Source organism: Lepidochelys olivacea, assembly GCF_965140295.1.
Source record: "Lepidochelys olivacea isolate rLepOli2 genome assembly, chromosome: 14".
NCBI lineage: Eukaryota > Metazoa > Chordata > Testudines > Cheloniidae > Lepidochelys > Lepidochelys olivacea.
The window spans coordinates 44648747-44664515 of NC_140424.1; the positions used below are offsets into that span (position 1 = coordinate 44648747).

Below are 15769 nucleotides of genomic sequence, written 5' to 3' on the forward strand. Positions count from 1 at the left end.
CCCCTGTGCAACGGCCACGGAGCCCCTGGGGCCACAGTGTGAGAACAGCTGGTTTAGGTAGTGGGACATGGGGCCTGTTTCCATCTAGGTGGCCTGGCTCTAGTCTGGCCCCAGGGTGGGGACACTGGCTGGCTTGAGGAGAAAGGTCCCCCCTACCCTGAAGTGGCTACTAGACATTGAGAAGGTCAAGATAAAAATATCTCAAAGTGGGAGAGGAGAAGGTAAAGAGGGTGAGACACCCCCTGTCCTCTCCCTCCAGCAAGAGATTTCCCCTACCATGGCCAGGCAAGAACCCAGGAGTCCTGGCTCCCAGCACCCCACTCCATCCTGTAATCCCCAGACCCCACTCCCCTCCCAGAGCTGGGAGAGAACCCAGGAGTCCTGGCTCCCAATGATGTTCCACGATTGCACCCCTAGATTCCCCCATCCCTTGTATGGGTCCCAGACAGACCCATGTCTCCAAAGGAGAATCTCCCCCATACATCCTGGTCTAGCAGCCTCTCCCTGCCCGGCCTCCACCCAACCAGCTCCCCTGGGCCAGGCCCCCAGTCCCAGCTCCCAGGCTGCACTGGGGTGAATAACGAGCCCAGGGACAGTGCAGGGTGACCAGCAGATTATGTTTATTGGTAGATTTCAACCCCCCATGGAGGGGGTGGAGCCAGCAGGGAAGGGGCGGAGCTACTTGAACTTGATGGACTTGACCCTGAAGTCTCCCTCCACCGAGAAGAATTCGATGGCCTCCAGCCCCAGCCTGTTGGGGAACTTGAGCTGCTGCTCCCCCGGCAGCGCCACCGTCAGCTCCTGGGCATCGAAGGAGATGCCGATCTGGGGGAGGAGCCAGAGGGTGAGGGGCGGAGCCAGAGACACCTGCCCCCTACAGGGTTAAATATCATCCCAGCCTTACACACACTCCCATCCCAACCAGGACAGGAGACATCCCCACCAGCAAGAGACTCATCTGCTCGAGATGGGGTGGCTGCGGTCTTCCCCACACAGTGCCCTGCCCCCTTTCCCCCTCCACCCAGCTGACCCCAGCAAAGGGAAGCTGGGATCTTCCTCAGTCTCCCAGAGATTGGAGAAGGCTGCCTTCAGAGAGAGCGAGTCCTGCCCCCAAAACATGGGATCTACCCCCACCTCACAGTGCCCTTCCCCCCACCCCCTCCCAATTCACACCAGGAATGGGAGCTGTGATCTTCCCCTGGACAGTGCCCTGCACCCCACCCTAGCTAGGTGAGAAGGGGGCTGAGCTCTCCCCCAGAGAGGAGCTCACAATTCATCTCCCACCCCACAGAGGGAGAGCTGGGATCTTCCCCTAGGCAGTGCCCCGCCTCACCTTGGCATCCTGCCCCGGCTGGAAGGGGAAGTCCGGCTCCCGCTGCTCTTCCCCCCACTCCCCGCCCTGCAGCGAGTTGCAGATGATGATGCGGGTGTCCCCGTGGCTCTCGAAGCGGGGGTTGAAGTGAAGGGCCAGGTCCGAGCCGGCCCGGCCCATGTTCAGGGCAAAGCTGGAGGGGAGAGAGACACAGGCTGGGACCCCACTGGGCCAGGCAGCTTCCCCAGGGGCCAGCAGGGATCCTGCCCCAGGGGCAACCAATTGCTTTGCATTGTGGGAAGCCTCCAGCCAGCCCTCTGCCATGCAGAGCATCATGGGAAATTCCCCTTCACCATTGGAGAATCCCCCAGAATCCCCTCTGCTCTGAACTGGTGCATTGGGGGAAGCTTCCCAGCATCCTCTGGGACAGCACCACATCATGGAGCCCCTTCAGTGACACGCTTTGCATCATGGGAATTCCCCCAGCATCCCCTGCTGTGACCCCCCACAGGCTCCAGGTCATGGGCAAGTCTCCCAGAATCCCCTGGGCTAAAGCTGCAGCCCTGCAGGAAAGTTTCCCAGCATCCTCGGCAGCAGGGTCACCTGCTAGGCATCACCTGGGAGCTTCCCACAATGCACCAGCCTATGGGGCAGCTTTCCCAGCATCCTCTCTGCTGCCCTCCAGCCCCTTCCCAGGGTGGAGGGGAGCACTGGGGGGACACCACCAGCCCCGGGTCCCCTGCAGCCCCCCACGGTGCTCTGACCCACTGAGCTCACCCCATGTAGGGGGCTCAGAGCCAGCCCCCCAGGGGAGACCAGTTCCCCCATCCCATGGGGAAGCCCACTAGCACATACCCCCTTGAGGGGGAGCTGTGGGGATGGGGGTCAGGGCTGAGACATGGATCCCTGGAGGATTCAGGGGGGCTGAGACGATGCAGATCCAGGGAGTGAGGGGCCTGCAGGGAGATGCTGCCCCCTTGCAGGGGCTAAGCCCCATCCATGGGTCCCAGAGACTCCCCCACTGTGCTGTTTGGCAGCAGGGGGACCCCAGCATTGGCCCCCCCCAGGATCAGGTTAACCCTTCCCTCCCCGTACCCATCAGCCCAGACTCACCTCTTAGCATCCGGCAGCACCGTCCCCTTCACGGCGATGCTCTCGCCAGGCTGGACCTTCAAGTGGGTCAGAACCATCCCCTGGTGGTGGGGGAAGGGCAGAGGTGAGCACCCCCCAGCGACTCCCCCACCACCCCTCCCCAGAGGGGACAGGGAATGGGGCACAGGCCCCCATCCAGCCCTCAGGCATGGGACTGGCCAGCTCGGGGGGGGGCAGGAAATGGGACACAGGAGGAGCCAGCTCCCACTAGCCCCACAGCAGGGACTGGCTGGCTCAGGGGGGCTACGAATGGAGCACATCCCCTCTAGGGGGGCACTAGATGGGGAAGCAGAGAAGGAATATGAATTTCCCACAGGTACAGGTGACAAAGCCTTGACCCCCCCCCCAGCCCACTACACCTGGGCCCCCCTCCCTCCAACATGACCCTCTCAGCCCTAGAGGATCCCATCACCCACCCCCAACCTTGGGTATCTCACAGCTTCCCAGTCACAGGGCAGGGGGGTTGGCTACCAAGAGACAGACAACTCACCCCATACAAATAAGGGGCAGGACTGGGGATCATCCAGCCCAGGGAGAGAAATTAAAGACACTCCAAGAACCCAACAACCCCCTGCCACCAGACTTCCTGCTCCACATATCTACCAATCTCTTCCCACCGCTATCATCCCACCGCCCAGAGAACCAGCCTTAATTCCCCTCCACCCCCCACAACTTACACACTCCATGGCAGCTACTCCAGAAACAAGACAAGACAACACCCAGCTCCAACCACCATAGGGGCAGAACCCACCCATGAGCTTTAAATAGCTGGGACACCCCCCTTGGGACCAATCAGGCACCCCAAGCCCGAAAAAACTGACCAATCAGAGAGGAGAGGGGTGTGGCCAGTGGAACCTTGAGACCCAGCTGTCTGGGTGGGCTGGGCCAATCACAGCCCAGCTCATACCCTGGATCGGGAAGAGCAGAAAAGACCAATGGAGTAGGTAGATGGTGGTCTAGGGCCCGGCCCGCTTTCGTTCCCAGGCCAATCAGAAATGGAGCCTTTTGCAAATGGGCTAAGAAACTACAATTCCCAGCATTCCTAGCTCCCAACTCCCAGCCTCCCTTGGGAGCTACTTGCTTATAAAAAGGACACAAGAGGGGCTGTTTCTATGCTATTGCTGTGTGTGTGTGTGTGTGGGGTTAGAGGGGTATGTGCGGTCTGGTCTTTCTTTTGTCTGGAAGACACAGGAGAGTCCCCTGTCCTGGTAAGGGGTTAAACAGGGGCTAGGATTTGGGGGGTTTTTAGAGGGGGTTCTGATAACCTTGTTGCTGTTATTTAACCCTTGTAACTTTTAGTATTGTGTTCTCTTTCCTAGGACTGCTTTAACTTTTCAATATGTCTTGATGAGTGTTTTTAATAACCTGTGGAACCTACTGCTGTAGGATAGCCCTGTCTGGGGGGTACTTTACCTGAGGGACTGTTGTATATAAGTGTATTCCAGTAGGGCTTAAGGTTAGGATTCCTGGGTTCCCTCCTTGACTCTGGGGTGGGGGGGGGGGGCTCTATTGGTTAGAGCAGGGGGCTTGGGAGCCAGGACTCCTGGGTTCTCACCCCGGCTCGGGGAGGGGTCTGGTGGGTTAGAGCAGGGGGCTTGGGAGCCAGGACTCCTGGGTTCTCACCCCGGCTCGGGGAGGGGTCTGGTGGGTTAGAGCAGGGAGCCAGGACTCCTGGGTTCTCTCTCTAGCTCTGGGAGGGGAATGGGGGCTAGTGGGTGCGAGGAGAGCACATGTGGGGGTCAGGATTCCTGGGTTCTAGTCCCATCTGAGCTTGCAGGACCTGCCATGCTGTGCAGAGACCGTCTATGCCCTGAGTCGCTGTTAATCCAAGTAAATCAGCTGGTTAAATGGGGGCTGATCCCTAGGGTGTGGGGGAGGATCTGACCCCTGGCTTCATGCTAAATAGCAAACAAGAGTGTGTGGGAATGAGGGGGAAAATTCTGGGGTTCTCGCTGAGCATGAACAGCCTGGAGTGGAGGAAAAGTAGCTGACCACGGGTATGTCTACATGGCAATGAAAGACCCCTGGCTGGCTTGGATTAGCTGACTGGGGCTTGGGCTGGGGGCTATAAAATTGCAGGGTAGATGTTCCGGATCCGGCTAGACTTGGGCTGAACCCTGTGGCGTGGACGTGTCTCTAGCCCAAGCCTAATGTCTGCACATGTCGCTCCGAGCCCAAGCCTGGGCCTCCAATTCAGTGCAGCAGGTTGGCACTGCAGTGTAGACGTAACCCTTAGTGACCCTGGAGAAACTCTACCGAGGAGAGGGGCCAGTAGCTTTCTTCCATGTAGCTGGAGCAGGACTTTAACCCTCCTACCCCAGCAGCTGGGAAGGTGCAGGGGCAGCAAGCAGATCGGGCTGGGAATTTTGACCCCCAAAAGTTAGTGGAAACTGAAACTTTCTGCCAGAAGGGGGCAGGGTCAAAGACAGCTTCGTTGGGAAGATTGCTGGGGTCCACGATGGAATTTTTGGTCAAAATAAGGGGGTGGGTCCATACCGGGTGCCTCTCTCTGGTTTTGCACAGAGGACTCAGAAAGGGCTCACTTTAGTTCAGGTGTAGAACAGCAAATTTTTCTTGAAATCTCAGATGTTTCTGGGATGGGAAAAACATTTTGGGCCCACCCCTAGTCTCCAGGTTCTGACTCCTGTTTCTGACCCCCTTGGAAGTCTCAAGGGTGGTGACTGAAAGACCATGCAATGGTGCATTCCCTTGGGAGATCTTAAAACACCAGCCACCTTTGTCAAGTATCTTCCCCACTCTGTGCCCCCATTTCTCCATATGTAAAATGGGACATTTATACAGTCAGTGGAAGGCCCAGAGATAGAACCCAGGAGTCCTGGCTCACAGCTGCGCCCCCCACAACCCACTAGACTCCTCTAAGTGGAGACCAAAAATGATGATGAACTCGGCAGCATTCATGTCACAAGGGGGTCTACTGAGTTTTGAGTTTATTTCAACTAGGTCTACTAACCAAACTAGGCTGAGACCAAATGAAAACTCATCTCACTTGTGACAGGGGGTGGGTGTGAACCCAGGTCTCCAGGGAACTAGCCCCAGTTTCTTTCCTTTGTAGATTGTATTAGTCTCCGGTGATCAAGTCCCAGCGAAGGTCTGGGGATGACCCATGGGTGGGTGTGTGATTAAATCCAGCCTCCCAGAACCCCTAAGCATCGAGCGGCTCCTCCAGGTCCGGACGCGTCTGGAGTCCCGGAGGCGGCTGACCAAGGAGCTCAAGGCCTGTTTCAATCTAGCGCTGAGCGAGTTCTCCCAGGAGCCGCTTTGCGTCCAGCAAAACGCCAGGATGACCATCCAAAGCGAGACCACGGTGCTGGTATTCGTGTCTGGCACGCAGGAGAATGAAATATCCATCTTCCATGTGGAAGGGCAAGTCCAGTACAACATCAAAATGCCCCGGTGGGACACTTGTGTGGCAAGAGTCTTCAGCAGGAACATCGTGAAGACCGTGGCGGAGATGGTCAACTACATCCCGGCTGGACCGCTCTTGGAGATGGTGAAGAAGATGTATTAGCTACTGGGGCGGGGGGCGTTAGCTCTTCAACAAGCCCAGCACAATGAACAAAACGGGTTAATTGTTGAAGAGGCTCACAAGCAAAATGGGCCAGATTCCCCATCCCCCAGATAGTAGAAACCATTGTTGCTCCATTGTGGAAGACATTCATGGGTGAGATATATTGAGTATAATTCTAATGGGTCTTGGGGGGGATACAGGCGATGACCCGGATTCTGCTCTGTGCTTTGCTGGGGTTGGTGAGTTTGACCCTCTCTCAGTGAGGGGGCAACCAGAGTGACTCAAGTTGACGTGACTTAAGGATTGCCTCCATTGACGTTGGTGGACTCGCTCTGGATTCATCCTGGGGTTCTAGGTCAGGATTCAGCCCTGTCTAACGGCAACTGGTGCCTTTTCAGGACTGGATTCTGACCTCGTTTCCACTCAAAACAGGGTTAATCCTGATTTACACCGGCATATTCATCACTGTAGCCCTCTCCAGCGACCTCTGTCCTCGCGGCTATCTTCACTTCCTTTGGAATGGAGTCTCGTAGCTGTAATTGCTTCCCGGGGTGGACATTGGACCCCAAATGGGCATCTACTTCTGCTGCAACAGATCTTAACCCCATGTAAACTTCCTTTTTGGTTTTTAGCATTTCCAGGCGACCTGGGCATCATTCAGGCGCCCTCAAATAAAGCTTGAACATCTGTTGTTTGGATGTGGATTTGGTGTCTGTCTTTCCATTGGGGGGGTCTTCCCGACAGCCCCATGGCTGGGCTCAGACAGGGTCCGCAGCTGGTGTGAATGGGCCGTGGCTCTGCTGGTGTGACTCCTAGTATTAGAGATCTCCAACATCCTCAGGGGGAGCTACCCTGTGAGTTGAAACTTTGCCCCTGGAGAGCCACGTTTTTCTTCTCTGACATGGCTCCTGGATGTCCCTTAATAAGTGGCCCAAGAGTCCCTGCTGGGTGGGCTTACGGGGCTCAGTGTAGCAGCATGGAGGGATCCCTGCATTTGTGCAGATGGTGGGATCTGGGGGGGATCCTCCAAATTAGACCCATCCCCCTCTCTGGTCCTCCCTCCCCCACTTACCCACCTCCCCTCTCTTCCCTAGCCTTACATGACCCCCCTATTTCCAGCCCCAGCTCAGACTGTCCAGGGAACAAAACTACTGTGATAAGGGACAAGTGTCCCAGGACCTGCTGTTCAGCAGGGGATTAGGGCAGTGGGTGTAGGGCTGGGAGCCAGGACTCCTGGGTTCTCTCCCTGGCTCTGGGAGGGAAGTGGGGTTAATGGTTAGTGCAGCGGGAGAGGTGGGGAGCCAGGCTACATTAGTCAGAATGGGGTCTAGGGGTTAATACAGAGAGAGGCCCCCCACTTTCCTTGAGGGCTGTTTGGCTGGGTACAGGAGTGAGGGGCCAGGGGGGGTCTGTTTGCAGAGGAAACAGCAGGACTCACCCAGCTGCTGGGGGAGGGATAGGGCAGGAGCTGAAATGCAGGGAGCCCCATAGAAACAGGGTCCCCTCCCTTCCCCATAAAGAGGGCATTAGGCAGCCAGGGGGTCAGACCTGCCCCCAGGCCTCCCCCGCAGCCCCTTAGCACAGGGCCCTGTGTAGAGACCACTCACCCAGCAGTGGGGAGGGCAGGGCCCTGTGGGAGGGCACTGCCTGCCTGCCCCTCTCCTGACCTAGGCCCAGCAGCTGCCCCCAAACTGCATCCAGGAACCAGCTCTACACATGTGAGCCTCACCCCGTCCTCGTGTCCTGCCCTGACACAGAGCAGTGGGACCTGCTGCCATCCAAGGTGGGCAAGGGACCCAGGTGGGCCAGCCTGGGCTCCCTGCTGGTGCCATGGGGCTAGCAGCTGGTGGCTCCTCTGCAGAGCCATGGGCACAGGTGCGTCCCCAAGGCCTTAGCCCCTTTCGTGGCAAGAGGGAGAACCTGGCCCCCCTCTCCATCAATCTGCAACCTGGCACAACCCAACCAGGACCCCCTGCAAAGCCAGAGGATCACCCCACCAGCCTCCCCTGGGTGCCAGCCAAGATGCCCCCCCCTTGGGATGTTGGGGAGATCTGTGAGGGTGGGGGGGTCTATTTCCAGTCCCTGGCACTGTCGTGCCTCGGGGCAGAGCAGAGGGGTCTCTGCTCCCTGTCCTCCTCTGGAGCCCTGACCTTCCTCCCGCTTCTGTTCTCTCTTCCCTTGTCCCACTGTTCAGCTGAAGCCTGGGCTGAGGCCTGTACTGGGGGGGCCCCCCCAACACCCCAGGGCTTTCACATAGTTGCTAGAGCCAGCAGCCCCCAGACTCCCCCATGAGAGCCAGGCCGGAGGGTGAGAACAGCTGGCCCCGAGCCCCAGGGAAGAACACTAGATCCAGCGACCCCGGCAGCCAGAGCGAGCAGGCTGGGGCCAGGAAACAGCTGCTGGGTACAGGATCCAGGCTCAGCCAGGTCCCGAGAGGGGTTGGGGGCAGAAGCCCTGGCTCCCAGCCTCCCCTGCTCTAACCACAAGCCCCCACTCCCCTCCCAGAGCTGGGATAGAACCCAGGAGTCCTGGCTCCCCATGATGTTCCACGATTGCACCCCTAGATTCCCCCATCCCTTGTATGGGTCCCAGACAGACCCATGTCTCCAAAGGAGAATCTCCCCCATACATCCTGGTCTAGCAGCCTCTCCCTGCCCGGCCTCCACCCAACCAGCTCCCCTGGGCCAGGCCCCCAGTCCCAGCTCCCAGGCTGCACTGGGGTGAATAACGAGCCCAGGGACAGTGCAGGGTGACCAGCAGATTATGTTTATTGGTAGATTTCAACCCCCCATGGAGGGGGTGGAGCCAGCAGGGAAGGGGCGGAGCTACTTGAACTTGATGGACTTGACCCTGAAGTCTCCCTCCACCGTGAAGAATTCGATGGCCTCCAGCCCCAGCCTGTTGGGGAACTTGAGCTGCTGCTCCCCCGGCAGCGCCACCGTCAGCTCCTGGGCATCGAAGGAGATGCCGATCTGGGGGAGGAGCCAGAGGGTGAGGGGCGGAGCCAGAGACACCTGCCCCCTACAGGGTTAAATATCATCCCAGCCTTACACACACACTCCCATCCCAACCAGGACAGGAGACATCCCCACCAGCAAGAGACTCATCTGCTCGAGATGGGGTGGCTGCGGTCTTCCCCACACAGTGCCCTGCCCCCTTTCCCCCTCCACCCAGCTGACCCCAGCAAAGGGAAGCTGGGATCTTCCTCAGTCTCCCAGAGATTGGAGAAGGCTGCCTTCAGAGAGAGCGAGTCCTGCCCCCAAAACATGGGATCTACCCCCACCTCACAGTGCCCTTCCCCCCACCCCCTCCCAATTCACACCAGGAATGGGAGCTGTGATCTTCCCCTGGACAGTGCCCTGCACCCCACCCTAGCTAGGTGAGAAGGGGGCTGAGCTCTCCCCCAGAGAGGAGCTCACAATTCATCTCCCACCCCACAGAGGGAGAGCTGGGATCTTCCCCTAGGCAGTGCCCCGCCTCACCTTGGCATCCTGCCCCGGCTGGAAGGGGAAGTCCGGCTCCCGCTGCTCTTCCCCCCACTCCCCGCCCTGCAGCGAGTTGCAGATGATGATGCGGGTGTCCCCGTGGCTCTCGAAGCGGGGGTTGAAGTGAAGGGCCAGGTCCGAGCCGGCCCGGCCCATGTTCAGGGCAAAGCTGGAGGGGAGAGAGACACAGGCTGGGACCCCACTGGGCCAGGCAGCTTCCCCAGGGGCCAGCAGGGATCCTGCCCCAGGGGCAACCAATTGCTTTGCATTGTGGGAAGCCTCCAGCCAGCCCTCTGCCATGCAGAGCATCATGGGAAATTCCCCTTCACCATTGGAGAATCCCCCAGAATCCCCTCTGCTCTGAACTGGTGCATTGGGGGAAGCTTCCCAGCATCCTCTGGGACAGCACCACATCATGGAGCCCCTTCAGTGACACGCTTTGCATCATGGGAATTCCCCCAGCATCCCCTGCTGTGACCCCCACAGGCTCCAGGTCATGGGCAAGTCTCCCAGAATCCCCTGGGCTAAAGCTGCAGCCCTGCAGGAAAGTTTCCCAGCATCCTCGGCAGCAGGGTCACCTGCTAGGCATCACCTGGGAGCTTCCCACAATGCACCAGCCTATGGGGCAGCTTTCCCAGCATCCTCTCTGCTGCCCTCCAGCCCCTTCCCAGGGTGGAGGGGAGCACTGGGGGGACACCACCAGCCCCGGGTCCCCTGCAGCCCCCCACGGTGCTCTGACCCACTGAGCTCACCCCATGTAGGGGGCTCAGAGCCAGCCCCCCAGGGGAGACCAGTTCCCCCATCCCATGGGGAAGCCCACTAGCACATACCCCCTTGAGGGGGAGCTGTGGGGATGGGGGTCAGGGCTGAGACATGGATCCCTGGAGGATTCAGGGGGGCTGAGACGATGCAGATCCAGGGAGTGAGGGGCCTGCAGGGAGATGCTGCCCCCTTGCAGGGGCTAAGCCCCATCCATGGGTCCCAGAGACTCCCCCACTGTGCTGTTTGGCAGCAGGGGGACCCCAGCATTGGCCCCCCCCAGGATCAGGTTAACCCTTCCCTCCCCGTACCCATCAGCCCAGACTCACCTCTTAGCATCCGGCAGCACCGTCCCCTTCACGGCGATGCTCTCGCCAGGCTGGACCTTCAAGTGGGTCAGAACCATCCCCTGGTGGTGGGGGAAGGGCAGAGGTGAGCACCCCCCAGCGACTCCCCCACCACCCCTCCCCAGAGGGGACAGGGAATGGGGCACAGGCCCCCATCCAGCCCTCAGGCATGGGACTGGCCAGCTCGGGGGGGGGGCAGGAAATGGGACACAGGAGGAGCCAGCTCCCACTAGCCCCACAGCAGGGACTGGCTGGCTCAGGGGGGCTACGAATGGAGCACATCCCCTCTAGGGGGGCACTAGATGGGGAAGCAGAGAAGGAATATGAATTTCCCACAGGTACAGGTGACAAAGCCTTGACCCCCCCCCCCAGCCCACTACACCTGGGCCCCCCTCCCTCCAACATGACCCTCTCAGCCCTAGAGGATCCCATCACCCACCCCCAACCTTGGGTATCTCACAGCTTCCCAGTCACAGGGCAGGGGGGTTGGCTACCAAGAGACAGACAACTCACCCCATACAAATAAGGGGCAGGACTGGGGATCATCCAGCCCAGGGAGAGAAATTAAAGACACTCCAAGAACCCAACAACCCCCTGCCACCAGACTTCCTGCTCCACATATCTACCAATCTCTTCCCACCGCTATCATCCCACCGCCCAGAGAACCAGCCTTAATTCCCCTCCGCCCCCCACAACTTACACACTCCATGGCAGCTACTCCAGAAACAAGACAAGACAACACCCAGCTCCAACCACCATAGGGGCAGAACCCACCCATGAGCTTTAAATAGCTGGGACACCCCCCTTGGGACCAATCAGGCACCCCAAGCCCGAAAAAACTGACCAATCAGAGAGGAGAGGGGTGTGGCCAGTGGAACCTTGAGACCCAGCTGTCTGGGTGGGCTGGGCCAATCACAGCCCAGCTCATACCCTGGATCGGGAAGAGCAGAAAAGACCAATGGAGTAGGTAGATGGTGGTCTAGGGCCCGGCCCGCTTTCGTTCCCAGGCCAATCAGAAATGGAGCCTTTTGCAAATGGGCTAAGAAACTACAATTCCCAGCATTCCTAGCTCCCAACTCCCAGCCTCCCTTGGGAGCTACTTGCTTATAAAAAGGACACAAGAGGGGCTGTTTCTATGCTATTGCTGTGTGTGTGTGTGTGTGGGGTTAGAGGGGTATGTGCGGTCTGGTCTTTCTTTTGTCTGGAAGACACAGGAGAGTCCCCTGTCCTGGTAAGGGGTTAAACAGGGGCTAGGATTTGGGGGGTTTTTAGAGGGGGTTCTGATAACCTTGTTGCTGTTATTTAACCCTTGTAACTTTTAGTATTGTGTTCTCTTTCCTAGGACTGCTTTAACTTTTCAATATGTCTTGATGAGTGTTTTTAATAACCTGTGGAACCTACTGCTGTAGGATAGCCCTGTCTGGGGGGTACTTTACCTGAGGGACTGTTGTATATAAGTGTATTCCAGTAGGGCTTAAGGTTAGGATTCCTGGGTTCCCTCCTTGACTCTGGGGTGGGGGGGGGGGCTCTATTGGTTAGAGCAGGGGGCTTGGGAGCCAGGACTCCTGGGTTCTCACCCCGGCTCGGGGAGGGGTCTGGTGGGTTAGAGCAGGGAGCCAGGACTCCTGGGTTCTCACCCCGGCTCGGGGAGGGGTCTGGTGGGTTAGAGCAGGGAGCCAGGACTCCTGGGTTCTCTCTCTAGCTCTGGGAGGGGAATGGGGGCTAGTGGGTGAGAGGAGAGCACATGTGGGGGTCAGGATTCCTGGGTTCTAGTCCCATCTGAGCTTGCAGGACCTGCCATGCTGTGCAGAGACCGTCTATGCCCTGAGTCGCTGTTAATCCAAGTAAATCAGCTGGTTAAATGGGGGCTGATCCCTAGGGTGTGGGGGAGGATCTGACCCCTGGCTTCATGCTAAATAGCAAACAAGAGTGTGTGGGAATGAGGGGGAAAATTCTGGGGTTCTCGCTGAGCATGAACAGCCTGGAGTGGAGGAAAAGTAGCTGACCACGGGTATGTCTACATGGCAATGAAAGACCCCTGGCTGGCTTGGATTAGCTGACTGGGGCTTGGGCTGGGGGCTATAAAATTGCAGGGTAGATGTTCCGGATCCGGCTAGACTTGGGCTGAACCCTGTGGCGTGGACGTGTCTCTAGCCCAAGCCTAATGTCTGCACATGTCGCTCCGAGCCCAAGCCTGGGCCTCCAATTCAGTGCAGCAGGTTGGCACTGCAGTGTAGACGTAACCCTTAGTGACCCTGGAGAAACTCTACCGAGGAGAGGGGCCAGTAGCTTTCTTCCATGTAGCTGGAGCAGGACTTTAACCCTCCTACCCCAGCAGCTGGGAAGGTGCAGGGGCAGCAAGCAGATCGGGCTGGGAATTTTGACCCCCAAAAGTTAGTGGAAACTGAAACTTTCTGCCAGAAGGGGGCAGGGTCAAAGACAGCTTCGTTGGGAAGATTGCTGGGGTCCACGATGGAATTTTTGGTCAAAATAAGGGGGTGGGTCCATACCGGGTGCCTCTCTCTGGTTTTGCACAGAGGACTCAGAAAGGGCTCACTTTAGTTCAGGTGTAGAACAGCAAATTTTTCTTGAAATCTCAGATGTTTCTGGGATGGGAAAAACATTTTGGGCCCACCCCTAGTCTCCAGGTTCTGACTCCTGTTTCTGACCCCCTTGGAAGTCTCAAGGGTGGTGACTGAAAGACCATGCAATGGTGCATTCCCTTGGGAGATCTTAAAACACCAGCCACCTTTGTCAAGTATCTTCCCCACTCTGTGCCCCCATTTCTCCATATGTAAAATGGGACATTTATACAGTCAGTGGAAGGCCCAGAGATAGAACCCAGGAGTCCTGGCTCACAGCTGCGCCCCCCACAACCCACTAGACTCCTCTAAGTGGAGACCAAAAATGATGATGAACTCGGCAGCATTCATGTCACAAGGGGGTCTACTGAGTTTTGAGTTTATTTCAACTAGGTCTACTAACCAAACTAGGCTGAGACCAAATGAAAACTCATCTCACTTGTGACAGGGGGTGGGTGTGAACCCAGGTCTCCAGGGAACTAGCCCCAGTTTCTTTCCTTTGTAGATTGTATTAGTCTCCGGTGATCAAGTCCCAGCGAAGGTCTGGGGATGACCCATGGGTGGGTGTGTGATTAAATCCAGCCTCCCAGAACCCCTAAGCATCGAGCGGCTCCTCCAGGTCCGGACGCGTCTGGAGTCCCGGAGGCGGCTGACCAAGGAGCTCAAGGCCTGTTTCAATCTAGCGCTGAGCGAGTTCTCCCAGGAGCCGCTTTGCGTCCAGCAAAACGCCAGGATGACCATCCAAAGCGAGACCACGGTGCTGGTCTTCGTGTCTGGCACGCAGGAGAATGAAATATCCATCTTCCATGTGGAAGGGCAAGTCCAGTACAACATCAAAATGCCCCGGTGGGACACTTGTGTGGCAAGAGTCTTCAGCAGGAACATCGTGAAGACCGTGGCGGAGATGGTCAACTACATCCCGGCTGGACCGCTCTTGGAGATGGTGAAGAAGATGTATTAGCTACTGGGGCGGGGGGCGTTAGCTCTTCAACAAGCCCAGCACAATGAACAAAACGGGTTAATTGTTGAAGAGGCTCACAAGCAAAATGGGCCAGATTCCCCATCCCCCAGATAGTAGAAACCATTGTTGCTCCATTGTGGAAGACATTCATGGGTGAGATATATTGAGTATAATTCTAATGGGTCTTGGGGGGGATACAGGCGATGACCCGGATTCTGCTCTGTGCTTTGCTGGGGTTGGTGAGTTTGACCCTCTCTCAGTGAGGGGGCAACCAGAGTGACTCAAGTTGACGTGACTTAAGGATTGCCTCCATTGACGTTGGTGGACTCGCTCTGGATTCATCCTGGGGTTCTAGGTCAGGATTCAGCCCTGTCTAACGGCAACTGGTGCCTTTTCAGGACTGGATTCTGACCTCGTTTCCACTCAAAACAGGGTTAATCCTGATTTACACCGGCATATTCATCACTGTAGCCCTCTCCAGCGACCTCTGTCCTCGCGGCTATCTTCACTTCCTTTGGAATGGAGTCTCGTAGCTGTAATTGCTTCCCGGGGTGGACATTGGACCCCAAATGGGCATCTACTTCTGCTGCAACAGATCTTAACCCCATGTAAACTTCCTTTTTGGTTTTTAGCATTTCCAGGCGACCTGGGCATCATTCAGGCGCCCTCAAATAAAGCTTGAACATCTGTTGTTTGGATGTGGATTTGGTGTCTGTCTTTCCATTGGGGGGGTCTTCCCGACAGCCCCATGGCTGGGCTCAGACAGGGTCCGCAGCTGGTGTGAATGGGCCGTGGCTCTGCTGGTGTGACTCCTAGTATTAGAGATCTCCAACATCCTCAGGGGGAGCTACCCTGTGAGTTGAAACTTTGCCCCTGGAGAGCCACGTTTTTCTTCTCTGACATGGCTCCTGGATGTCCCTTAATAAGTGGCCCAAGAGTCCCTGCTGGGTGGGCTTACGGGGCTCAGTGTAGCAGCATGGAGGGATCCCTGCATTTGTGCAGATGGTGGGATCTGGGGGGGATCCTCCAAATTAGACCCATCCCCCTCTCTGGTCCTCCCTCCCCCACTTACCCACCTCCCCTCTCTTCCCTAGCCTTACATGACCCCCCTATTTCCAGCCCCAGCTCAGACTGTCCAGGGAACAAAACTACTGTGATAAGGGACAAGTGTCCCAGGACCTGCTGTTCAGCAGGGGATTAGGGCAGTGGGTGTAGGGCTGGGAGCCAGGACTCCTGGGTTCTCTCCCTGGCTCTGGGAGGGAAGTGGGGTTAATGGTTAGTGCAGCGGGAGAGGTGGGGAGCCAGGCTACATTAGTCAGAATGGGGTCTAGGGGTTAATACAGAGAGAGGCCCCCCACTTTCCTTGAGGGCTGTTTGGCTGGGTACAGGAGTGAGGGGCCAGGGGGGGTCTGTTTGCAGAGGAAACAGCAGGACTCACCCAGCTGCTGGGGGAGGGATAGGGCAGGAGCTGAAATGCAGGGAGCCCCATAGAAACAGGGTCCCCTCCCTTCCCCATAAAGAGGGCATTAGGCAGCCAGGGGGTCAGACCTGCCCCCAGGCCTCCCCCGCAGCCCCTTAGCACAGGGCCCTGTGTAGAGACCACTCACCCAGCAGTGGGGAGGGCAGGGCCCTGTGGGAGGGC

General features: G+C 57.7%; 3 protein-coding genes across 5 annotated transcripts; 1 reads left to right on the forward strand and 2 right to left on the reverse strand.

The window, feature by feature from the left end:
* Positions 1–612: 612 nt before the first annotated feature.
* Positions 613–3358, reverse strand: LOC311531137 (16 kDa beta-galactoside-binding lectin-like). 2 transcript variants are annotated; one of them, XM_084648260.1, is made up of 4 exons: positions 3286–3358; positions 2426–2505; positions 1334–1505; positions 613–825 (listed from the first exon to the last, which is right to left on the reverse strand). In XM_084648260.1, exons 2-4 carry the CDS (start codon positions 2500–2502, stop codon positions 679–681), a joined length of 396 nt encoding a protein of 131 aa, XP_084504386.1. In that variant the 5' UTR covers positions 2503–2505; positions 3286–3358; the 3' UTR covers positions 613–678. The 2 variants fall into 2 exon arrangements, with proteins under 2 accessions (XP_084504386.1, XP_084504385.1); XM_084648259.1 differs by lacking the exon at positions 3286–3358 and adding an exon at positions 3142–3251.
* A 5397-nt stretch (positions 3359–8755) lies between these two features.
* Positions 8756–11510, reverse strand: LOC311530782 (16 kDa beta-galactoside-binding lectin-like). Of its 2 annotated transcripts, none has more exons than XM_084647678.1 (4): positions 11429–11510; positions 10567–10646; positions 9476–9647; positions 8756–8965 (listed from the first exon to the last, which is right to left on the reverse strand). In XM_084647678.1, the coding sequence occupies exons 2-4, from the start codon at positions 10641–10643 to the stop codon at positions 8819–8821; spliced, it is 396 nt and encodes a 131-aa protein (XP_084503804.1). In that variant the 5' UTR covers positions 10644–10646; positions 11429–11510; the 3' UTR covers positions 8756–8818. The 2 variants fall into 2 exon arrangements, with proteins under 2 accessions (XP_084503804.1, XP_084503803.1); XM_084647677.1 differs by lacking the exon at positions 11429–11510 and adding an exon at positions 11285–11394.
* Positions 11511–11678: 168 nt separating this feature from the next.
* On the forward strand, positions 11679–14772 carry LOC311531132 (uncharacterized protein). The gene is made up of 2 exons (XM_084648252.1): positions 11679–11815; positions 13672–14772. The coding sequence occupies exon 2, from the start codon at positions 13723–13725 to the stop codon at positions 14125–14127; it is 405 nt and encodes a 134-aa protein (XP_084504378.1). The 5' UTR covers positions 11679–11815; positions 13672–13722; the 3' UTR covers positions 14128–14772.
* The last annotated feature ends 997 nt before the right edge of the window (positions 14773–15769 follow it).